Here is a 26,142-nt window from a genome sequence, read left to right on the forward strand (position 1 = left end):
CATATTCTTAGACCATGATACCCTGTAGTAATAGCATACCTGCCACTGCTGGTTTTGCGAATGTGAGTGCAATTTGACAGTTATTAATATTTATTCTAAATTGACTGTGCAACATATTTTGCAGAGGTAGCTGAAAGGACTTTGATATCAGTACCTCAGTGATCATATGAAAAGGAAGTTGAATATCTTACAGGTCCTGTTACATTATTAATAAAGGGAGCTATTTCAGATCCATCCTCACCTTACCTTTTAATAAACAGATCTGGGCAGCTCCATTCATGTTGTCTTCCCAAAACAACAAAAATAGCTACCCTTGCTTTGTACCAGAAACATAAGCATTTTACATTTAATAGCTCAATTTAACAAAAGCACTCTAAAGTGAGCATTACTATCCTCATTTCACAGATTAGGAAATTGAATCTCTAAAAATTAACTGCCTGGGGTCACATACTCACTTGCAAAGGAAGAATTTGAAACCCTCTGGCTTAAATGAGCACTAAACCCTTGTGCTCTGTTCACCAAGTCTAAGTCAGTTTTGTCCAATTCCTTGTAGAGAAAGAAAATGTGTGAATTCCCTAGCCTCAGAGAAAAGATGCATTCATGATTATTGGTAAACAAAGAGTTTTGAGGCTGCCCATTAGGACGCCAGGCACAGGGAAAGGTGAGATAATACAATGAACGAGCATTTGCCTGAAGGCAGAAGGCCTGAGCTCAGGCCTTAATGTGGCTTCTTGCTTGCTGAGTGATTTTGCACCCATTTACTTATCCACTCTGAGCCCACTGTCCTTACCTCTAGAGTTTACTACCCTCGTAGAATTGTTACCATCAACAAAGAACTGTGGTATCTGTGGGAAAAAGGACTTGACCAAAGTCGCCTATAACTCGCCCACCACCAAGCCCTCGAATCCTGTTACCTAGGGATCCTCTCGTTCTGACGACACAGGCTGGGACTTGAGCGAACAAAGCTCTGTCCTGGTCTCGGGGTTTCCACCGAAGGCTTGATTCCAGAGTACACGGCTGCAGCTTCCAGCACTCCACAGACAGACCTCTGTAAGTGGCTAATCGCGCATTGTCTTTTTTTTTCTTCCTCCTCAGACACATTTGCAAGCAAAGTGGCCGCCACCCAGGACCAGTATGCGGACGCATCCATAGGTAACGTCACAGGCAGCAACGCGGTGAACGTCTTCCTGGGCATCGGTGTGGCCTGGTCCATCGCCGCCATCTACCACGCGGCCAACGGGGAACAGTTCAAAGTGTCCCCTGGCACGCTAGCTTTTTCTGTCACTCTCTTCACCATTTTTGCTTTCATCAATGTGGGGGTGCTGCTGTATCGGCGGAGGCCAGAAATTGGAGGTGAGCTGGGTGGGCCCCGGACTGCCAAGCTCCTCACATCCTGCCTCTTTGTGCTCCTGTGGCTCTTGTACATTTTCTTCTCCTCCCTGGAGGCCTACTGCCACATAAAAGGCTTCTAAAGGAACAATCAGATGTAGTAAATTTATATATATATATATATACATATATATATATACATAAAAATTATGTATAATGAACAGAGGAAACTGGCATTTGTCATGTCCACCCACCTGCTGATGGAATCCAGCTTCAAGAGCAGACTCTGTACTAGGGCCGGAGAGAGAAGGCATCACCTCCCGTTCCCAGGGGCGTCGTCTTGTTGAACCAGGCATGGAGGCAGGGCCATCTTTGCAGCTCAGCCCAGAAGGGCTGTGTTCTCCCCGGGTTCATAAATCCTTAAGTCTTTGATTTGTTTTCTGTTTTTGCTTGTTTTGGGTCGGGGTTGGGAGGTGGTTGATGTTAGGGTTTGGTTTTGGTTTTGCAGGGGGAAGATCAGGGTTTGTGGTTCTCTTGTGGGAGGTGATGTCCAATCTCAATGGTAAAAATGGAAATCAGGAAGATGACTCTCCCTTTGCCCAAAAACTTTAAAAATTATTTTGGAGTAAGAAAGGAAACGGGCATGGAAGAAGAAAGAAGCATGTCTTCACCATATTACTAAATTTCATGCTTATCTCTGGAGTGGGAGCAGAGGTGAAGCTCCCTCCAAGAAGAAACAGGGAAGCTGGAATGGAGCCAAGAAGAGTCATGGTTCTAGATACAGTCTGATATTTAAAGATACTAGGCCTGGCACCCTTGTTCAACAGGTACAAAAACAACATGCCTAGATTCCCAGGAACGCACAAAGTCCTTTCTTATCTCTTCAGCGCTGGACTGTGATTAGCAAGGCCCTGATTCTGATGTTCTACACCCGCTGATTCCCCAGCCCTCCCATCCCAAACCCCTTCTCCTGCCCTTTACCCCTCGTACAAACAGGAAGAATAACTCCATTCAAAAAGCACACCATCCTTTCCCATTTGCATCAGTCTGTGCCCCACGTTGCTATTGCCTGGGATTGTCCATCAGTTCTGTTTTCCAAGGCACCTGTGGCCTGCACACTCCTGTTCCAGTCATGATGGAACATTTGCTCCTCTTTCATCTGCCTGTTTGGGAATGTTGTTGTGATACCTGTTACACAGTGCATGGATGAAAAATACAACAAAACAAAGCGTATCTGTATATAGTAGAGTATAGCATATACTGTTCTCCCATTTGGCGACATTGATTGGACATTGAAGACGTGAGTGAGTTTTCTTTTCACCTGAGTTGTAACTTTTGTGTTGTTATTGAGTTTGATTAGGGATAAAAGGAGAAAATGGCTTATTGTTCATGGATCTGCACGTTCATTTCTAAGAAACAATAACTGTTACGTGGGAGTTAAAGCTATTGAGAGGACAGCGGGCACGCGACAAAGTATCTTCAAGGAAAATTAGCCGCGTGGTGCATATCAAAGCCTTGAAAACTCACCTGTTGGTTCAGGAAGGCCAAGGAGAAGGGCTGTGTAGAGAAGGGGATACGTTAGATGTGCCCGGGCTCTGAAAGCCTCCGTTCCTGGAACACCCCTGCCCCAAAAGTATTTATTTCACATCTGCTCTGTCTGGCACAGACGGTAGATAGTGCTGGTTTGTTCATTTTATTTTTTTATGTAAAAGGCTATTCAGAGTCCCATTTTTTTCACCATCCAGACCCCTCTGATAGTATCTGCAGTTCCTGAGGAGAAAAGAAGCCACAGTGAGCACAGGCCTTTCAAAGTGTGTCTTCTCTATGGAGGGCTGAGGAGGAAGTGATTAAATGAGATGATTAGTGCCTCTCCTAGGACTGCTCTGGGAGGTTTTTAATCCTGGAAATGGAATGGCTCTATTTCACAATATCAAAGAGCATGATAAACCCAACATTCCAAAGCTGTGAGTCCACAAATGAGGAAAAATGGAATGACTTAGGTCCCCTCTCAGACATTTCTCTATCCATAAAGAATCCCAGGCCGGAGACACCCCTAAGCCCTCTGTGTTGTTTCAAAGATACATAACTGATAATAATCTTCATTTCTTATTTTCTCTTCTTCCACTTAGTAATCACAATCACTCATCATGTAATAAAAACACTGGCTGACTGAACGAATAAGGAAATGCTGAGTGCCCACCCAATCTGCCCAGTGCTATGCTAGGACTTGGGGACTAACCATGGACCAGACAGCCCAGATCCCGATCCTGAGGGGGTTCACAGTTAACCCCTGAGTAACAGTTAACACAGCCATGTGGAAACAATTTGATCTTACAAGAAAAACACAATTGCTGAAATTCTCTTGCCTAGATGTCTAAGATTTTCTTGAACTGAGAGAGTATAAGGCATATGGAAGGGGCAGCAGTCTGTGTATCCTGAGCCAGTCTTGCAGATCTGTACACCTTTCCATTTTAAACCAAGTAAGGAAATCCTGCTGATGACCCAGCTGTCTGAGAAATCCCAATTAATCCCAATTTTTGTCTTCAGCTGATCTTTGTTGGACAGCAGTACTTTTCCATGCCCCCTGCAGCTCTAATTTCTCACATCTCCTGGAGCCTCAGCCCTGACCTGTCATGGCCCAGCGCACTGGTGGCATAATCCTAACCCATTTTTTTCTGGAGATTTATTAAATGAAAAGCTAGCCTAGAAACACCAAGTAAATAGTCAAGAGAGATGAGTTGTTTAAACATTAGAAAGACTTTGCACTTCTTTCTAGCTATATTTGGAATGTTAATAATCCCATAGCAAATTTTCACAGAGGATGTTAAGAAATCTTTACCATTGGTCAATTTCAATTTCAAAGCTTTTTGGTTTGTTTGCTTTTTAAATTTTCATGTTATAGGGAAAATACGATTCTAGTTGTTCAGGGTTGTTTTAGTAATTATAGTCATGTAAAATTATTTCCTTTTGTTTGATTATTGTGTGTGTATTGTGCACAGCTTAGCGGGGGAGGTGCACTAATTGTGCTGTTCCTTATAAATGGTACACATTATTGACACAGACAAATAAAGTTTCTAATGATTTCTGATTTAATCACTAGTGATCCAGCATATTCTGTATGGAATGTTTTCTCTCTTCTCATTGTCATCTACTTCATCTTTTGTTTTCATGTTTTGAAGAAATAAAGACCCAAAAGGTATTATTGTGCCATTGGTATCCTCATCAACAAGAAAGAACATAGATGCCCAGGAACCACCTTATAAATGTCAACCCTTGGTCATGCGTTGTCCGCTTTTAATGTCCCAAGGGAGCACAGTGTCTGACTGCTGAGATAAATGATACCTTATTCATCTAATTGTCTTTAAATTTTTCTTTAGAATTCCTCATTATATTCATATATGGTCATGCATGAAACACTTTCGTATGTGAAGGTAATTTTCTTGGATCAACAATTAGTATGTATCCTGGAACCCAATCTTTGGTTTAACACAAAATAAGCAGCCAACATTTACTACTGTAACAGTAAAAGGGATAATTCAATGACCAGACTAGCCTTGACTGTTGAGCAACTATTCAGCACAATGCTGTGGCCCAATGATTCTAATCTCTTATAAGCTAATTCTGTTCTTTCAAAGGTTCCAGTTCAAGCCTTCTACCAGTGGAGATTTCATAGAACTTTGCTTTTACTATTCATGGCATAAGCGCACTAAGTTTTTCCTTCTTATAATCTTTTCTTGAAAAGCGTACTGTCTGTCTGCAATTCTGAAGCTATTCTGATAGGTGACTGTCATCCTATTAGATTTCCTAATATATACCTTCCCTCCAGTGGTCTCACTATTAATAAAAAGATCACCGTACACGTAGTTTTATCCACAGGGGGCGTGATTCACTGTTGATCCCACAGCCCTGCTCCTAACCTGTCAAAGTGAGATTCACCAGTCTGTGCTGCATACATCAGAGAATGTTGTAGAAGCAATCAGAAAAATAACAAATATCCTCTAATAGATGATGAAGTCCTGCATTCTCTAATGGTGACAAAACTTCACTTTCTCAAGAATGTAAATCAGCTCCTGTAAGATTTCCTTCAGTGTTTCCTGACCCAAGAAATGAAATCTCTCTTGATTATGGTTTTCTCTGTCTGATAGTGGGCAGTTATAATCAGAGCAAGTCTTGGGTATAGTTTCACAACTTCAGGAATATCTGGTCATTTCATAATCAGCCGTGTACAACACTGGATCTTACCGTAAATCTCCAATGGCACTTGGTTTTGGTTGTAGTCATCGTTTCTCTTGGCCAAGAGAAGTAAAATCGAGCATTTCAACTGATAAATAAGGGTATTACATAGGCGAGACATACAAAATCATATTTATCTTACAGAAAGAGAAAGGTGCTGTTAGGAGTGGATTCATTAGCTTTCTTTCAGTTCCACTTACAGGTTTTGGTAGTGGATTGCATGTCAATCCTTCTTTTCAACCATCATATTCCTATCACTTCTAATCATGTTCATTGTCTTCCATCAGTGTGTGTCAAGAGTCAGTTGGTCCTGTTGGTATTCCACCTGCAAAGATAGCATAGAAGGGGAAACAATTGTAAAGAGAGAGATTTTTTAAGCTTAATTGGGCCACAGTTAATCATCTCCCCAAAGAGAGACTCTCTTACGTATAGAAGGAGCAACCACTAAATGGTGGGACTCCCAAAGGAGAGAGTGCTTCAGCTTTCCAGCCAACAAAAAAACGGGTGAGTATGAAGCTGTCTGTGACTTTTTTCTACCTGTCAAGGTATCTGAAAACATGCATTCAGAGGCTTTTCCAATTTCAGTTTTGTCAAAGGTCCTCTGATTGAATCTCCTATGGAACTTTGAAATCAGTGATCATAGTATAAATTATTTTAATTAGTTGACTTGTAGAGCAGAACATTATAACTTTTAAAAAAGCAACATAACTTTGTAGTTAGAATTGTGACCCATGTCTTTACATGGGAAGAATTGCTTGCCCAAAATTGCCTGGTAATCGATGTAGCGTTTTATAGATGCTTGACCTGCTCACGTTCTTTAGAATCATGCATCCCTAACCTTTTCCAAAGATCCAGAGAGGTGTCCCCTTGGGAATATGCAGCCTTAACCTTTCTTTTCCTAATTCCGAACCTTTGTAGCTCTTCCCTGGCTACTCCCATGATATTCATTTCCCTTAGTAGTGTTCACTATTACCTTTCAGCAATGGGGAAAAGGCTCATGCTAAAAATTCTCGGGGCATGTTTTTCTGAAAGTGAACTTGTCATTGGAAAATCAGATATTAATATAATGATATTTCACCTAGGAAACAGTCTTTGGATCTTAGTGTGGATCTCTATAAATGTTTAGGACAGGATTAGACCCTGAAACTACACACAGCAGCTGTTCATTTTGTTCCTCTCTGGATCACATTTTTTTTTTTTAATTTAAATTTATTTATTTTAATTGGAGGCTAATTACTTTACAATATTGTATTGGTTCTGCCACACATCAACATGAATCTGCCACGGGTGTACACATGTTCCCCATCCTGAACCCCCTCCCACCTCCCTCCCCGTACCATCCCTCCAGGTCATCCCAGTGCACCAGCCCCATATTCTTAATGTTTTAGTGCCCATCCACCTAGCCTTCTATTCTATTGATATATGTAGGTATGGATCGAGGATAAAGACCCACACATACATCTTCAAACATCAAGAAAAATAGCATATGTAGCTTCCATGCCTCCAGGAAATATGAGTGGATCAAGTATTTCTCTGTAGTTATTATTCATGATATGCAAATAGTAGGGAAATTCACATTAGTAACCAAACACACCAAGAGAAATTGACTAATTTCAATGTTACTGAGTCAATTTTGACAGTTAATGCCGAGCCCAGCACTCCTAATTTGTTGATTGCAAAGACAGATCTACCTAGCCAAATCCAAGAGTATAGAAGGGAATTAATTTACTAAAATGATTATATAGCCCTATGTACTGGAAATTGCTTATTTGCCTATAAAGACCTGGCCCAGAGATTTTCAGAGACATTTCCCATACATTCCAAAGTTGAAATATGCATGTGTATGCATGCTCAGTCGTGTCCAAGTCTTTGTGACCCCACGTACTGTAGCCCACGAGGCTCCTCTGTCCATGACATTTTCCATGTTGAAATAAACCACATTTAATTTATGGAATTAGTTATTAGATCTCTTAAAGTCACAAGGTGGAGCAATAAATAAATTCTCCAAGCAGATCTTTCCTGAAAATATGATCCTAGATTTGCAGTGAACCATCCTCCTATATGAAAATCTCATTTCTTCCAAGTAGAAGAAACAGTTTCCCTTAGATAACAAAATACATAATGATGTTTCACCTAAAAATAGACAGTTATATAAGTATTTAAGATAAAGCTTATATGGCCCATGTGTCTACTGAGAAAAATAGTTCTCTACGTTCTTATACTCAGCACTAAAATTTGTAAAATATTTCAAGGAAGATATCTTAAAAGATTTTACATTCTCATGATGCTCATATAATTGAAGAATATAGTTAATTATGTGGGTGAGAATTATCTGTGTGCTTGACAAGAACATATTTTTAAAATAGTAGAATTAACCAAAAGAAAATGTGTTAAGATCTCATCCCAGGCTACCCTTGTCTAAGATACTTGAAAGCCCTTATCCTTCACAGGTGACTCAGCAGTAAAGAACTCGCCTGCCAATGCAGGAGGCGTAAGAGATGTGAGTTCAACCCTTGTGTCAGGAAAATCTCCTGGAGGAGGATATGGCAACCTACTCCAGTGTTCTTGCCTGGAAAATCCCATGGACAGAGGAGCCTGGAGGGCCACAATCCATGGGGTCACACAGGGTCGGACACAGGGTTGGACACAAAGGGTCGGATGTGACGGAGTTGACTTAGTGTCATGCATGCTTTCTGCTACTACTACTATCCTTGTGGAAGATCAACTCCCAGTTTTCAGAAATAATAGTACAATTAACGCACTCATTCTCAGTTTTTATATGAAAATCGAAGCTGAGAATGCATAACTTTTGGCTTTGGCAACCCCCCAAAAAGTATGCTTTTGGCACGCTTTTCTGTATTGCTGAGTTATTTTGTGTAATGCACTGGACTTAAACAGGTGTCTCATAAAATTGCCTTCAATAATTTCCGTCCTCTTTTTTCTAAAGTAATGAGCAAGATTATAGTCATGTCCGACTATTTGCAACCCCATGGAATAGTCCATGGAATTCTCCAGAACACTGGAGTGGGTAAGCCATTCCCTTCTCCAGGGGATCTTCCCAACCCAGGGATCAAACCAAGTCTCCCTCATTGCAGGGAGATTCTTTACCAGCTGAGCCACCAGGAAAACCCAAGAATACTGGAGTGGGTAGCCTATCCCTTCTCCAGCAGATCTTCCCTACCTAGGAATCGAACCGGTGTCTCTTGCATTGCAGGCAGATTCTTTACCAGCAGAGCTACCAGGGAAGCCCTGTCAAGCCCCCCAAAAGTATGCTTTTGGCACAGTTTTCTGTATTGCTGAGTTATTTTGTGTAATGCACTGGACTTATACAAGTGTTAATAAAAATGCCTCCACTAATTTCCTTCCTCTTTTTTCTAAAGTCATGAAGTTTCTAAATTTCACAACGTAGCAACCTGATAATTTCATTTATAAAAAGCGGGTTCTGTTTTTATGTTATTTATATTTCAGAATTAAATATTTAAAATAATCAACACACCAGAAGGGATATTGAACTTAAATCTAGCCCATACAAACATTAAAGCTCAAACAGACCTATCAGTATTTAAAAAGCTTCTGAAACACTGACCTTTTATGCACAGTAAATTAAGTGCTGTTTTCAATCTTCTTTTTACCAAAAGTTGTCATTTCAACCTGTGTAAAAACCAACCAAAAAAATTTTTTTTTGAAATAGTAGTTTGAAGATTATTTCTATGAGAATCAGATATAGTTTCAGCAGTTAATCTCCTCTATCCCATCTCTTCCCAGAGCATAGAGATACATAAATACAAAATGGATGATATAAATCAAAGAACTCAGATTGTATTTTCAGATGTCTAGATTTGCCCTAAAAGTCCATGTCAGGTTGACATTCTTTTTTATCAGATCTCTTTTATAAACAGGAAAAGGGGGCAGAGATGGGAAAGGAAGCATATTCCTGATTTCCTTTTTTTTTTAAGGGTGTAAATTTAAAGTCATTTGAAAATTGCTTATAACACTATTAATTATATCTTTCCTTCTAAATACATAAGTAGATTTTTAAAAGAAAGAATTTCATTTTTCCTTCCTCATTTGGCAAGCATTTCTGGTAGAAACTTTTTTGATCAATTAGGGCCACTTTCTTCCTTTTCCAATTATACTGTCTTTTGGGGGGAGGTTTTGAATACAGCTCTTGAAAAAAACATCCTCTTGTAGGTCAAATCCTGGGGGATTAAAAGGATGTGAGTTTATATTTTTCTGGAAGCACACAGGTCCCCATACATTGGTTGATATTTTCTAGAAATGTGTTTTGGCGTGTTGGTGTAAAAGGAATGGGACTCCCACCTAATTTTGCCCAAATACCTAATCATCTACTGCCATATAGACTCTCCACTAACTATAGCTTAGCTTAAATGTTCTCAGCTAAATCAACCCTCAACTATCATATACACTAATTGTCTTATCCCTAGCATTTGCTGCTAACATCTTCAGTTCAGTCGCTCAGTCGTGTCCACCTCTTTGCGACCCCATGAATCGCAGCACAGCAGGCCTCCCTGTTCATCACCAACTCCCAGAGTTCACTCAAACTCATGTCCATCGAGTCGGTCATGCCATCCTAACATCTTACGAACAGGCAAATTCACCCTTTCAACCAGTTGGTACATGAAATTTCTCCAGGGGGAAGGATAAGGGGTGGGTACAGAGTGGAGCCTATTTAACAAACTGTTTCATTATGTCCTAGAATCTGTTTGGGACACTTAGACAATTAGAAATACTGAGATGACTTTATTTTATTGATATTTCACCAACAACTTTTGTGGTATTGGATCTAAGCAAAGGATAGCACCATGCAAAAATGTAAAGTTATTTTTATTGTTAGAATTTGCAAGAAAATGTCTTTGATCTTTCAGTCTAAAACTTTAAGCACAAGTTTTTGCTGCCATTGGTAATCCAATAGGAAATTTGACACCCTGAATCTTGGTAAATGTATGCATGAGGCTTAAAATATCCTTGATATTTTCAGATTGTTCTCACAGACTGCATAGATTTACTTTTTTTTCTAATAAATGACTATCTTTCTCATCAAATGGATTGGGAATTTTCCCAATAAGCACCCGAAGAAACTGTGAGCATTAGACTGCATCAATGGCTCTGTTTCAGTATCCCCTTTTCCCACTTCTGACTCTTAATCCCTGTGTACATCTTTCAGAAACAACTGCAAATAGTGAGAGAAAGTTAAAAAAAAAAGAGTTGTCCTCCCTTTCAAAATGGACTAAACCTACTTCTTATCTTTAAAAATGTAACTGTTACATTTTTTAACATTAGATACAAAACCAAGAGAGATGCTTTTAAATCTCAGATATGAAGCAAAGATTGCATTTATGCAAAGCTCTCAGGAAATTTGTGTTAATCATTGAGACATGGAGTTTACTAACATTACTCACATCAGTACCCAACCACTACCCTCCCCATCCTGTTCATTCAGTATCTAGAGGCAAACAAAATGTAGAGCCAGGAAATAAAGATGATGGGCTTCCCTGGTGGCTCAGAGGTTAAAGCATCTGCCTTGAATGCAGGAGACCTGGGTTCGATCCCTGGGTCAGGAAGATCCCCTGGAGAAGGCAATGGCACCCCACTCCAGTGCTCTTGCCTGGAGAATCCCATGGAGGGAGGAGCCTGGTAGGCTACAGTCCATAGGGTCGCAAAGAGTCGGACATGACTGAGCGACTTCACTTTCACTTTCTTTATTAATATCATAATCACATCACCACTCAGTTACTACATGGTGTCAGGAAGTAGGCAAAAGAGATGGAATCAATTCTAGTCCTTGAACCAGATCACCACCTTGCTCACTCCTGTGATGGATATGGTCTGTGAACATTAGAACCATGCCAGAAGGATATTTTTCACTTGAGATGAATAATACTTGCAGAGATTCCTTTCTGCTCTGAGCCAGAATATTGTGTTTGACTCAAACCTTTCCAAACAGAATCATCCAGCTCCATCACATACTTGTTGTCTGCTTGGAGAGTGAATCCCTCTTTCAAAACTGGTTGCCATGGAACCAATTTCAGCAACACTTAAGTATTAGACCTAGTGATGAGGAGTCTAAACTTTCATTTTTTTCCTTTCCAGCCTATGCACTGACACTCCAACTCAAAAAATCATGTTGTCGGTAAAATGAAAATAATAATTGCTTTGTCATTGTTTAGAATTAATTCATATATTTTCTGAACTTGAAGCTTCCAGTTACTCAAATGAGATCCGTGGGTTTACCCAAAGACTAGGTTTGTTTTGTAAAGATACCAGAATTGGTTTGGGTCCCTTTAAAGCAACAGACAAGATAATAACATTTGAAAACAATAAAGGTTCAGCACAGACTGCTGGGTTAGAGGAGGGCTGGGCTTCTGACAGGCTTCTCAGTGTTTTGCTCTTAATCTGTCATGGTTCCCAGTGGAATATTTCCCCATACTCAGTGGGAGGATATTGACACAGCTCCAGACTCTGCCTTTTATTTCCTAATTCTCCCTGGAGAAACAGACCTTCCAGAGCTTGTAATATAAAAGGAAAAAAGATTGTGGGGGGGGGATGACAGGTGCCTCATTGGTTGATCCAGAAGTTTTGTACAAAAACACAGACCATCTGATTGTCTCCATATTAAGACTGTACTTACTAAAGGGCTTTTGTTAGTGACTGCAACCCACCCAGAAAACAAGATTTGAGGAAATATTTCCAATCCTTTATCAAAAATCAAAAATCACTTTGTTGAAAGTATCTTAAATGTCACTTTATCTTCCTGCCTAGAACTCATACATCAATAAGGACTGAAAAATGCAGAGAGTATTTGGGCAGTTCAGTTCAGTCACTCAGTCGTGTCCGACTCTTTGAATTACAGCACACCAGGCCTCCCTCTCCATCACCAACTCCCAGAGTTCACTCAAACTCATGTCCATCGAGTCGGTAATGCCATCCAGCCATCTCATTCTCTGCCGTCCCCTTCTCCTCCTGCCCCCAATCCCTCCCAGCATCAGAGTCTTTGCCAATGAGTACTTGTGAATTAAAATTTTAACTGGATGCTGGAGCTTGATAAGAAACTTGATAAATATCAACTGACAAATTACATGAATAAAAGGAATCAGAAGTTAAATCAAAGATGGCCACAATTTAGCAAGTCAGTCCTCCAAGATCATTGACCTACTTTATATTCAGTTAAAACTTAAAAAATAATTTATATAGCCAAATCAGTGGAACAATTTTTAAATCAAATATCAGAGGCAATTACATTTTTTTCAATCATACAATTCCATAGACTTCAAGCATTTCTTTTGTGCAGAGTATTATACTAGGTAATCTAAGATCGCATCAAGCATTTAAGACAATTCCAAGAAAATTAGCACTAGCCCTGAATTTAGTCAGAAAGAATTCGGTTATGGCACTCTAATTAAATTAATCTTCAATTTTGGTCTAGAGACATTTTATCAATTTGAAACTGCTAAATGGAACTGTTCTGAAATCTGTCAAGGAACTTTCCTTTAATAGAAATAGAACTGCTAATTTTCTTAACTCCACATTCTGTCTTTTACCAATGAGATAAATGGATTCAGACTCAACATTTTCAGAGTGTACAATGAACCAAAACCTGTGTGAGAATGACATACAGTCTTTTGTTTCAACATTCAAGTTGGGATAAACTTGTTCCAGAAATGATTTGCCTCCCCATTACTGAAGTTTTTTCTATTGGGTGTTGATATTAGTTCATCACTGAATGTTCTTAACTCTGCCCATTGCTCTTTTGACTTTGAGGTGTCTGACTGTATTTGGAGTTACAACCTCAGCTGTCACATTTTAACAGTCAACAAGAGAAGACCTCAGTCCCCATGTCTGAGTACACAATGTTCTCTTTATTTCAACACCAAATAATCACCAAAGAAGTGACCCCAAAGGCTTTCATCTGTTGAAAATTAGAATTTAATTGTTTCAGAGGATTATGAATCTCAAGCTCTTTTGGGACTTAAATTTCCTCATCATGAAATGGAAGGACTTCACTTTTAACTTGGCTTTCCAGAACCCATCAGGCACTGGCGTGATCCTGGTATCAATCCAAGGGGTATGGGTTGAAGGTGCTTTATGTTGGGAACCAGTTGGTCCTCATCACACTCCTCACAATACTTGATTATCAAATGTGAGCATCAAGCCAATAAAGCTACGTTAAGTCGGATGGGAATTTAAAGATTTACTTTGAAACAATTCTTTACGCAATGCTGAAAAAATTTCCTTCCCTAAGGGGAATGAAAAGTCTCTGCCTTTGTGGGATGCCCGACAACAGAAAATTTAACCAGATGGGAATGCCTTCCTCCTCACTGACCTTCCTAAGGTTGAATCTGCTAGTCTTCTAAATGTAATTTCTGAGTTCACACAATTTCCCACAATAATTCCACTTTTATTTTTCATTTTTTTGTGTACTTAATGACAATCTGTTAGGAGAAAGAGACTGCCAGTAGTGACTTTATACCAAAGTGTGTGAATGCAAACAAGATGTACACTGACCAGGAGAAAGATTATTAAAAGATACAAGTACTCTAAAGGAAGATGAAAAAAGAATTGCTTTTGCTGCAAACTCAGCTGTCTTTTAAACACTCCCTTGTTACGGAGAAAATGACTCCTCAAAAAGATTTTACAGAAAAGACTTAAATCCCATCCCTAGCAATCATCTGATTCGCCACAGCCCAAATGTCTCATTAGCAATCTGGAATTGCACACGGTTAGAGAAAATATAGCAAAAGGATGTAGACATTGCCATGGGGAAAAGAAAGAAAAAAGAAAAGCAATCACGACAAACTCTGCTTATGTAAACAATGTTTTAGTGGAATATATGTAAGCCTTCTCTTGAAGGAATACCAGTTAGAATGTCATCAGAAATGGCAAAACCATTTCAACATCATAGCAGTAATTTATTCCAGTTTTATTAGCACTGAGGCATAAAGCCAAATTTGTCAGGAGGAGAGGCAAACAAAAACTCCTGGCATTAGAACAGAGAAAGTGATCTTGTGAGCCTAGTTGTTGAGAGAGAAAATTAAAAGATAGTATTTTTGTCCTAACTAAGGGCTTCCCTGTTACCTCAGACAGTAACGAATCTGCCAGCAATGCAGGAGACCTGGGTTTGATCCCTGGGCTGGGAAAATTCCCTGGAGAAGGGAATGGCAACCCACTCCAGTATTCTTGCCTGACAAATCCCATGGACGGAAGAGCCTGGGGTTGCAAAGAGTTGGACACAACTGAGTGACTAACACACACAGTTATGTCTGACTTCTACCTAGGGAAAAAATTACTTTTCCTTCTCTCATTGTATGTCTTTATATAAAGCTGCTATTTAGTTGCAGTAGCCATCATATTTTTATATTTCTTTAAGTCCCCCATGTTGAGTTTGACCCCTATTTCACATTTGATTAGCAAATCCTAAATTGGAAAGGTAAATATTTGTGTCTTTTAAATAACAAATCTGCACCATAAGCATTTTCTAGATATGTCTGCCTTAAGCCATCCTGGTAGCTCGGTCAGTTAGCAGTAGGTGCTTGGTAAGGCGGAGAAACCATAAATAGATGGAACTTGCCTTCTTCGTAGGAAACAACCCCTTCACACAAACTCATGTCTGTCTTTCCTTAACCCCTTGTGCCCGTCTAGCCTCTTGATTGGCCCAGGTCCACATGTCAGTCAAAAGAATCGCCATCACTGATTACACTTGTTGACAGCTTGTCGAACAGAGTTCTGCATCAATGATACTTCATGGAGTGGCCTTTGGAGTACTTGCTTCCGCTTTACTCTTTTACGTAGGTCCCTGCATTTAATAGGTGTATTACTAGAAAAAAGTCAACAAACCTTTGTTTGTGTTCAGTGAAGGAACTGTGAACAGATATGTTAACCCTCCTGAGGTCTCAGGAAGAATATCACCTGGGTGGCAAGAGAGAATTTTAATACTATTACTAAAATAATACTCCCTGAAGAAAGGTTGTAGAGTTTTCTGCATTTGCCTCTTGGGACTAAATTTAATGAGGTATAAAAAGCCTTTATCCCTCAGAGGAAGGTCATAGGTTAGGGCACGAGTTTGAGTCATATTTTACTTATGGGTTTGCTCTATATGCTAATATAGGACTTAAACATCGGAACCTCTCATTTCTCAAGAAGTAAACTAGTACCAGTTGAATTCATCCTTTGCCTACCTAATAAGGATGCCTCAGGAAAAATCCAACTGACCATCCCATTCCAGATGGAACTGGGAGCTCAATTAAGGTACTTTGAAAAACTCAAGTGTGTTTTAGAAGAAGCTACTACAGTGGCTCTTAACATTTGGTCCATGACAAGGCAGCATCTGTAGCAACTTTGAAATTTGTTAGGTATATAAATTCCCTGGTCCCACCTGAGAGCCCAACCCAGACCCATAAATCAGAAAACCTGGGAATAGGCCCAGCAATGTGGCTTCTAACAAGCCCTTGGGATGATTCTGATGTATGTTCAAGTTTGAGAACTACAATCTGTGCTCTCAGTGGTCAAGAAGAGTTCATGTCATCCTCTGTTTAACTCTGCTTCCTCACAGGAAAAAGTTTAAAAGCTTAAATGATAGAGTCCATCTAGGCCCAGTACATTCTGATATATTTACAGAAATGTCCAACATTCAGATGTAAAATATTCAGTATAACCTGAAGGAAAATTAATCCTTACACATATTCTTTACTGGTGTAACTGAGCTTCAGGCAAGATCTCCTATCAGAAAGATTAGCTTTTCTGCTGCTAATAAGTCACTTCAGTCATGTCCGACTCTGTGCGACCCCATAGATGGCAGCCCACCAGGCTCCCCCATCCCTGGGATTCTCCAGGCAAGAACACTGGAGTGGGTTGCCATTTCCTTCTCCAATGCATGAAAGTGAAAAGTGAAAGTGAAGTCGCTCAGTCGTGTCTGACTCTTAGCGACCCCATGGACTGCAGCCCACCAGGCTCCTCTGTCCATGGGAGTTTCCAGGCAAGAGTACTGGAGTGGGTTGCCATTAGCTTTTCTAGTTCTTCCTAAAACACAACAGCTAATCTGCTTTGCCTGACTAACCAGTGTCCAGAGAATGACCTTGGACACCTTTCTCTTAATTGATCAGCTCTGGTCCATTTGCCTTAATGCTAAACCATTGTCTAACAGAACTGAGTTATATTTAATGATATGGTCTATTGGTTTGAAGAGTGGGTATGGACTGAGCTAAAATGATTATGGTTCTAAGTGAATTTGGGTTTTCAAAGATAGTTTCAAAGGTTCACATAGCTCATAAAACCTGGAAACCACAGACAATGTAGACAACAATCCCAAGACCCCTGGGAGGTTTTTTCCTAGGCTCATTTGAATTGGTGCAGAACGAGAGTGAAAAGCCAGCAAGTTGATTTGGCTTATTAAAATGGCTTAGGAAAGGGAGTTTAAGGTTGTGGGATATGTGTGTATGCTTCTTTAAATTGAACCTGAAAGTATCACATTGACAGCTACTCAAAACATCCATATGTATATATTTTTGACCACTTCTTCTGATGCAGAAAAGTAAACTCAAAGCAGCCAAAAGGAAACCGGAACCTCAACAATGATGTTCTGAAGAAAATGCTAAACTATGTTCCCAGGTCTTCCTTCAAAGAGCTGAACTTGTCAGGTATCTTAGAATGACTTTTTGCTCTTTTTCAGGAATTACTGAAAAAGAATAATTGATTTATCATAATGCTCTACCTGCTTCTCTAGAAATCTGATTGTTGATCAAAATTTGAACATTTGGGTGTCCTGTTTTCTGTCTCTGACAGCATTTTCTCATCAGTTCTTTCCCCACTGTGACCTGATCACCACACAGTTCCAGCCAAAGCACCATTCCCCTTCCTCTGTCTCCACTGTGCTGTCCATCTCCATCTGCATATTTGGCCTTTCACTCAGAGCTAAAACCTCACTGAAAAGACCCTTCTTAGAATGATCATCAAATGTCAAGGTGCTTGGTAAGGGGACCTGCCCCTTTGCAGAGGGAGGGGCTAGATCAGACTGACCGGGGCCCACTCAGAGCCTTGACCTCCCCCCCAGAACTCTGTTGTCCACCAGGCAAAATCACAGTGGTGGCTTGGCTTTATCCACAATCCATGGTTTAAGTTATTGACTCAAGTCTTGAAATCTTAAATCAAACCTGGATTAAAAATTTCCCTCAGAAAGCGCAAGAGAAAAACTTCTATGTTCTAAAGCCCCCCAACTTGTGCAGTACATTAACAGGTCTTGACATTAGACGGTAACAGAAAATTGTCTGAATCTCCAGCAGCTTCTGCCTTTCCATGCCATCCATAGTGATGTTCATAGGACAGTGGTGCAATTTAATACTATTCTAATAAGCCATAAACATAACTGTTGGCACAACTGTTATTCCAGGGGGACTTCCCTAGCTTTCACCTATTAATTTTAGTAGACAGTAGAAGGGTCACACTGAGGACACATTTTGAGCTTCTAGATGAGCGCCAGAAAAGGAACTAGCATTTTGTACCCACTTTATCTACACAAAACACTGCTCTGTGCCACTGGGAGTGTTCCTGGCACAGCAGCCTGGATGGAAGAACTCAGGTAGGAAACAAATTTAGAATGTCTCTCTCACCTTTGGTTAGAGTGGTAATTCATTCCCACTGAAATAAGCTTGGTGGATACTTTTGATAGTAAACTGAACTCATAGGCAATCCATAAAGAAAAGGGAGGCAGATCACTGTGCCAGAAACCCTCTCATCCTAAGAGGTGATCATAAATCCAACGCACAGGACAGAAAAGGAAAGATCAGCCTGTTCACATCATGCACACACAGTATAAAGGACCCACCACAAATAGCCTCCAAACACAGGGGGACAGTGGAGAGAAGAGGGACAAAGTGGAGGAGGAGTTTGTGTCTCGAAAAATGAAGTAAGCAATCATAATGTCCCTCTAGCTGATTCTGAAAACAATCGCCTGTCTAAAGCTAATTTTTAAACAACTTCACTGAACTTTGAAATTTCTGAGTAGTGGTATGTCAATAATACATTTGGCTACTTAACTGAGTCTTTCTGTTTTTATTCTTCCATGCCAATGAATGTAACCTCTGAGACTGACCATTTTAAGTACACATACATGCATACCACACACACACATAAACATTATATATTACTCATTTTGTGGGAAATATAGTATATTATAATTAAAAAGATTGCAGTGGATTCTTTCAGTGTGTTTCAGTGATAATATTTTGTTGGAAATAAAGATATTCATACTCTCTCTTTGCTGACCATATTGTTAAAACTGTGATCTTAAGCAGTGCTGTCAGAAATGCCTGTGTAGAATATCTTCTCTAGTATCAATGAGTCAATATACTTTGAATTTAACTTTCAAAAAAGGTATGTGCTAAACTTAAATATTTTTATATCTGTGGTGTTTTCCTATTAACCTATAGTTGTGAACAAGTGAGTTTACAACTGATATCATCAAAAAGGGAAATGGCCTACACAAAATGTTAAAAGTGGAGGAAGTTATTTGTAAAGTCTTCTGCCAAAGACCATTTAATGATCTGTAAAATGTAGATTAACTTCTTTCATTATGAATGTAATTGTAAGAAATGCTCACCCTCTCATCCTCTATCTTTTGAAAATTAATATTTTGTATTTCTAAGGACCAAGGAAAATATTTTTTAAGCCAATGTAATACACAGACACCTTGGAAATGAAAGGTACAGTGACTTAGATCAACAGCGTGATGTTAGGTTAGAATTTCAACATCTGATGGTAAATTTATCAGTCTTTCCTATAATTCTTAAACTGCACTAAAATACGTTTGGGTAATTCAGCTAAATCTTTTCAAATTAAAGGCACCAACATTAATGGCAGATCTCATCTGACATGGAAGGTATTAAAGCACTTGCTTTCAAGCACCTTGAATGAATGGAAATTACCATCTAATTTTCCCACCTAACCATCACATGTATGTTAACTCAGAAATCTAACAGCATTGCATAGAAGGTTAACAGACTATGTACACCAAGGATATTAAATTTGTGCAGTTAGTGAGAACTAGCCATTTAAAAATATATTCAAATGTTTTGTAAATAAAATTTTTGATTCCTATAGTTTTGTTCAAACTACTTTTAAAATTATTAGATATTATTTGAATTTTAAAAGTGATCTGTTATAAGTTAGATGTTGCTTTATTGACTCTGTGATTCAATGTACACTCAGCCATATTCCTGTGGGGAAACATCAATCTTACTGAGTTTCTTGGCATGAGCCAGATCTTCATAGATTCTTTAAGGACTCTAAATACGAGACAAAAAAAAAAAAAAAAAAAAAAACAAAAACACACCAAAATTAAATGCTAGTGAAGAAATTAGAAACCTATTGTATAAAATGTATTTTTAAAATCTTAGGATATATGTGATTTACACTGCCTGTTAATCTGGTCTGTTTGTGAAATAACCACAATATTTGTTAAGACCCTGAAACACCAAATATTTGTGATGTTTGTATGGCACCATTGTTATAATGTGTGATTTCAAATGGCAAGCATCTTTGTTGTGATCATGTGAGCCCACAGAAGAATAAAGTCCTGCTGTTAATGTATAACCAGCTCTCAGAATTCAAATTTCCTGCAGCTTCTGTATCACCAATAAATGAGAATTGTGAAAACAATTTTTAAAGAATTGAGTTTATGATCACTGTGCATTTTCCTAATGAATTAATTAGGAGAGTTTTCAACAGAATGCCCTTTCAGTCAGTTAAATACAACTGCTGATTCCAACCATACCATCATTTCAATGGTTTCTGTATCCTTGATCTAACTACCCAAGACCAGAAGCTTGCTGCAAGGTGTGTCCTAACAAATGTACAATAAATGACTTTTCCTGCATGCTGCCTGAGATATACTGTAATTTGAAATGTCTTACCCAACAAATTATATATTTCATAACCCCAAATTGAACTGTCAATATTTCTTATGTGTATAACTGATGGTATATGAATACCAAAATCAGAAGCACTGTCTGTCATACATGTATGTTAAATGTGACATTTAACTTGTTAAACTGTAATCTGTGAAGTGTTCATTGCCTGAATGAGTCAATTCTGTACAAACCATTGTCTTAACTGTTTTCCTAATCTTACCGTATTTCCTAACACTTAAATATAAATGTTTGTAAATTAGTCATTCATTTTTATTGATTTTTTTATGTATCTTCAGTGTGACTCCATTAACTAACTCCAACAAAGGAGAATCAAAATGTTTCCCTGTCATAGTTAATTCCAGGCTCAAGAACATTATAGCTTTGGCAAAAATTCATTCATCCATTTGACAAATACTTATTGAGTATCTACTGTGAATCTGGCTCTATATAAATATTGGGAGAATTTTTGAGGACAAAAGTAAGGACTTCTGAACTTTCCCTAAACTATTCTGCCATGACTTTCATGTAATTAACAAATTACTTTCTTTCTATGTTATAGCAATGATAGAAATTAGCCACTGAGGAGTCTTGGATTAAAATACAGTACATTTGGCTCAGAAAATGCAACTATCACTTGCAGAAGTATTGTCTTAAAGTCGAATTTAAAGTTAAATTAAACTAAATCTCAATTTAAGAGATTTGACCCTAACTCTGGAAGAAACATTTAAAAGATACCACCTTAAAATTTGTATGCTTAGTTGCTCAGTCATGTCCAACTCTTTGCGACCCCATGGACTATAGCCTACCAGGCTCCTCTGTCCATGGGGATTCTGCAGGCAAGAATACTGGAGTGGGTTGCCATGCCCTCCTCTAGAGGATCTTCCCAACCCAGGAATCAATCCTGCATCTCCCACATTGCAGGTGGATTCTTTACCATCTGAGCCACCAGGGAAGCCCAAGAATTCTGGAGTGGGAAGCCTATCCCTTCTCCAGGGAATCTTCCTGACCCAGGAATCAAACCAGGGTTCCCTGCATTTCAGAGGGATTCTTTACCAGTTAAGCTCCCAGGGAAGCCCCAAAATTGTATACTATGTTTTAAAAAGTTACTCAAGTTTCATTGCTACACATAAAATGTAGCATCAGATCACATTTCCTAAAATGATACTTCTGTGGGGGATAAAAGAATTCTATAAAAAAGAACATAATGCCTGCTAAATTATAAATATTTATCCACAGAGTACCACAAAAGAGAATACACCCAGGATGTTTTCTCAGTGATATATTTCCTTACACGTATTGTGTTGATCAAAAAGTTCATTCAGCTTTTTCTGTAACAGCTTAATGAACTTTTTGACCAACCCAATACCATATGCGTTTTTTAAAAATGCTTGTACACATACACACACACACACTTGCAGCCAGATTCATATCTCTCACCACATTTTCATCATTTTTATTCAAGGAGATGCCCCCATATAACCCTATGGTTCCTACCATTAAGGTAATAAAGCACTTAAGGTAATAAAGTTGATGAGTATATATGCCTTGACTTTGGTATCACAAATTAATTTCTGCAGCATTTCTCATTCCTCTGAAGCTGTTGGAAACAACTGCAGCTTGCCATTCACACAGATATTCATTCATTCACTGTAAATATTTGCTAAGTACTGGATTAGATCTTCCTGTGCCTAGCTACATGTGCCCAACATGGAATAGTGCCCCTAAGTGCTGGTTGGTGGGGTCAGAAAGTTTGGATTTAGAATGCAGCTTTGTCTAAACCTCAATTTCTTTCTGTGTAAAATGAGACTAATAGTATCTATTTTTTAGGGTTGTCATAAAGATTAAATGAAACAATCACCATGTATGGAGTGCCTGATACTCATAAGGCTGTCAACAAATGGTTGTTGGTATGTGTGTGCTGGATAGTATTTATGTCCCTGATAACAGTGACAAAACTTTCTCCTGATCAAACTTGAATACGGCTCCTCGGAGACCTCTTCTTGACTAGACCTTGAACTTGGGCTCTGTCCCTGGCCCACTAAGTTCAATTTGGGGGGGAAAAAAAAGCCTTTAGGGTCAGTTTAGTGAAAATCCTCCCAACCCTTGATACTTGGTCCAGTTCCCTATCCCCCAACTCTTCACAACTTATCACCCTGGCCTGCCTTCAACAAGATTCCTGTTGAATCGGACTAGCAAAAATGCACCCAGCCTTACTGTTCACTTTTAGTAATTTTCTATCCACCGACTCCCAATCCTGCTCCTTGGTTATCAACCCCCATTTGTCTTCATTCTATTCAGATTTGAGTACAGTCTCCTTTCCCTTTTTGAAAAAAGTCTTCCTTATCATATTTAACAAGTGTCTGAATGAATTTTTCTTGAACACCAGCAACATCTTCTATACTGAAAGGTGAAAAAACCAAATGAGCTGAATTCTTTTTTTTTTTTTAGTTTTCATTTTTTTTATTTTACTTTTTAACTTTACAATATTGTATTGGTTTTGCCATATAACTCCCTTTATCATAGTAGCTTTAGCCAACATTTATCAAGTGCTTGCTATTAACCAGATAATATACTAAGCACTTGACTTGGATTATATCCCAAATTCTCACAAAAACTTTCTGAAACAAGAATAATTTCTGTCCCTTTTTACACATGAGAACTTTAATCTTAGAGAAACACTTGCCCCAAATCACTCACCTATGAAATGGCAGAATCAGACATTGAATTCAAGCCTGTCTGACTCCAAAGCTTAAGTTTATGATCATTGATAGAGCTATCTCTATCTTGAAAGTATCTGCTAGGATTGAGCAAACTCCCAAGATAACATAAAATAATAACAATGTCTATCAATACATACAACCCATGCAATCACCATAATCGCTAGGTGAGTCCAAAAATTTCCTCAAGATTTGATATATAATTCCACAGTGACAGTTCTACAGCATTATTATCAGAGAACTTTTCTCTGTGGAACGAGATTGTAGAATATCATATCCCTAAAGAGACGTTAGCTAATATGCCCCCGAGGCAAGAAAAGCACACAAAGTAAGTTTCCCATGCCTCATCAAAGTCACACTGGAAACAGCTCATCCAACACCACCTTCACCTTCAGACAACCATAGAGAACAGGTATATATCTTTCTTGCTATTTTGGCCTTTCCTATCTGTGTACATCTGACTTGGAAACAAAAATCAAGCTGATTTCACTCACAAACTTACAACACAACTCTTCCAACAAAGCAAGTTACAACTGACATGTGTGTGGTAGATACTCCATGATTGGGAACAACTATCAGTCAAAAACTGGGCTTGAGTACACCAGGAATTCTCTCACTGCAAATGATCATTTTGTTCTAAGCTGTCCATAACAACAGCTATGTTGAAGCACTATTGTCACCTTCTGTGAACAGCTGTGATTCTCCAATTGCACCTAGTTTCTGTGCATATTCCAGAAAAGAATCTACTTCTGCTTCATTGACTATGCTAAAGCCTTTGACTGTGTGGATCACAACAAACTATGGAAAATTCTTAAATATGTGGGAATACCAGTCTACCTTATCTGCCTCCTGAGAAATCTGTATGCAGGTTAAGAAGCAACAGTTAGAACCGAACATGGACTGGTTCCAAAGTGGAAAAGGAATACGTTAAGGCTGCATATTGTCACCCTGCTTATTTAGCTTATATGCAGAATACATCATGAGAAATACCAGGCTGGATGAAGCACAAGCTGGAATTAAGATTGCCGGGAGAAATATCAATAACCTCAGATATGCAGATGACACCACCCTTATGGCGGAAAGTGAAGAGGACCTAAAGAGCCTCTTGATAAAAGAGGAGAGTGAAAAAGCTGGCTTAAAATTCAACATTCAAAAAACAAAGGTCATGATATCCGGTCCTATCACTTCATGGCAAATAGATAGGGAAACAATGAAAACAGTGACAGACTTTATTTTCTTGCACTCCAAAATCACTGCAGATGGTGACTGCAGCCATGAGATTAAAAACACTTACTCCTTGGAAGAAAACCTATGACAAAGCTAGAAAGCATGTTAAAAAGCAGAGACATTACTTTGCCAACAAAGGTCTGTATAGTCAAAGCTATGGTTTCTCCAGTAGTTTTATATGAATGTGAGAGCTGGACCATAAAGAAGACTGAGCACCAAAGAATTGATGCTTTTGAACTGTGGTGTTCTTGGACTCCAAGGAGATCAAAACAGTCAATCATAAAGGAAATAAGTCCTGACTATTCATTGGAAGGAGTGATGCTGAAGCTGAAGTTCTTATACTTTGGCCATCTGACGCAAAGAGCTGACTCTTTAGAAAAGACCCTGATGCTGGGAAAGATTAAAGGCAGGAGGAGAAGGGGATGACAGAGGATAAGATGGTTGGATGGCATCACTGACTCAATGGACAAGAGTTTGAGCAAGCTCTGTAAGTTGATGATGGACAGGGAAGCCTGGCATGCTGCAGTACATGAGGTGGCAAAGAGTCGACATGACTGAGCAACTGAACTGAAATAATGTGCTTATCAGCTACAAAGCACATACTCACAGACAGGGGAAGACAACATAAACAGATCCAGAGATTTGCCACCTAACTCTTGATTTTTCTTTTCATTTAGAACCCAGTCATTAAACATGTTTAAGTGCAGATTCCCAGGATCCTACAATTGACATGCTTACATAGGCAAAACTATCAGTAGCTCTTCCTAGGATCTGTGCTCACTCATTCATTGGCAGATGAAACTTAACTCCATTTCAAGGAATAACACACTGCAAATAAACAATTAGTAAAGGGTCACATTCAATCTTCAGTTAGCACCTTAGCCAAATCCTTTTTAAGAGCCTCTACTTCCATGTCTCATCCACTGGCTGAAAATGGAATGCCATGATATATTTTCAGAAATTCTGAGATGATAAATCTATAACATTTGAAGGTTATCTATGATGGTCCCAGGCAAATCCCATCTATTGAAAGGAAATCATTTCATGTGAGCAATAAACACTGGCCTTTATTACCAATATCTGGTATGTTAAGGAATTTTTATAGCAATAACAAATTATTAAATAGACTATATGCAACAAAGGATTCATCCTAGGTTCTTGTTCTTGCAATATGTCACTAAAAACAAGGTACAAGTATAATAAGAATCCAGTATCACAAACCAGAAAATTCGACAATAGGTCAACTCCTCATCAAACCGCTGTACCTATTCTGACAGCTCTGCTGATTTTGCTTTGTGAAAAGAAAAATGTTAACAACCTTCTTTGGTTACCATGAGAACTAGAAGACAAACAACCAAGCAAGTTTCCTAAAGGAAAAAAAAAAGCATGTGGCCATCTGTTGAAAAATTCTAGCCAGCAAATTCCAAACATATATAAGTCCCAGTCCTAAAGAAGCCAGCACCTAAAGCTGCAAATGATAAGACTGTCCTTGAGTAATATGAGGGCAACTCATGTTTGGCCATAGTGCAATAAAAAGGAAACAAAAATCATGGTTCTATTACTGAATACAGAAAAATCTGTATTTCGTGACTGAAGGTGACATGATGCCTTATCCTTCACACATTCATGAGGATTTCTACTAAGCCACAGTTCCATAAACCCCAAGGGAAAGATTAACTCAAAACTCCTATCTAATCTCCTTCTGTCGATGAATCAGA

At 38.9% G+C, this 26,142-nt stretch overlaps 1 protein-coding gene across 8 annotated transcripts in view; it reads left to right on the forward strand.

The window, feature by feature from the left end:
- Positions 1 to 19,898, forward strand: part of SLC8A1 (solute carrier family 8 member A1) — a 463,121-nt gene extending 443,223 nt beyond the window's left edge. For all 8 annotated transcript variants that reach the window (XM_070379679.1, XM_070379681.1, XM_070379683.1 and 5 more), the window contains one exon: positions 1,096 to 19,898. In XM_070379679.1, coding sequence (XP_070235780.1) covers positions 1,096 to 1,472 — 377 coding nt within the window. In that variant the 3' untranslated portion in view covers positions 1,473 to 19,898. The remainder of the gene's footprint in view (positions 1 to 1,095) is intronic.
- Positions 19,899 to 26,142: the final 6,244 nt, after the last annotated feature.

The sequence above is a fragment of the Bos mutus genome, chromosome 11 (assembly GCF_027580195.1).
Source record: "Bos mutus isolate GX-2022 chromosome 11, NWIPB_WYAK_1.1, whole genome shotgun sequence".
Taxonomy (NCBI): domain Eukaryota; kingdom Metazoa; phylum Chordata; class Mammalia; order Artiodactyla; family Bovidae; genus Bos; species Bos mutus.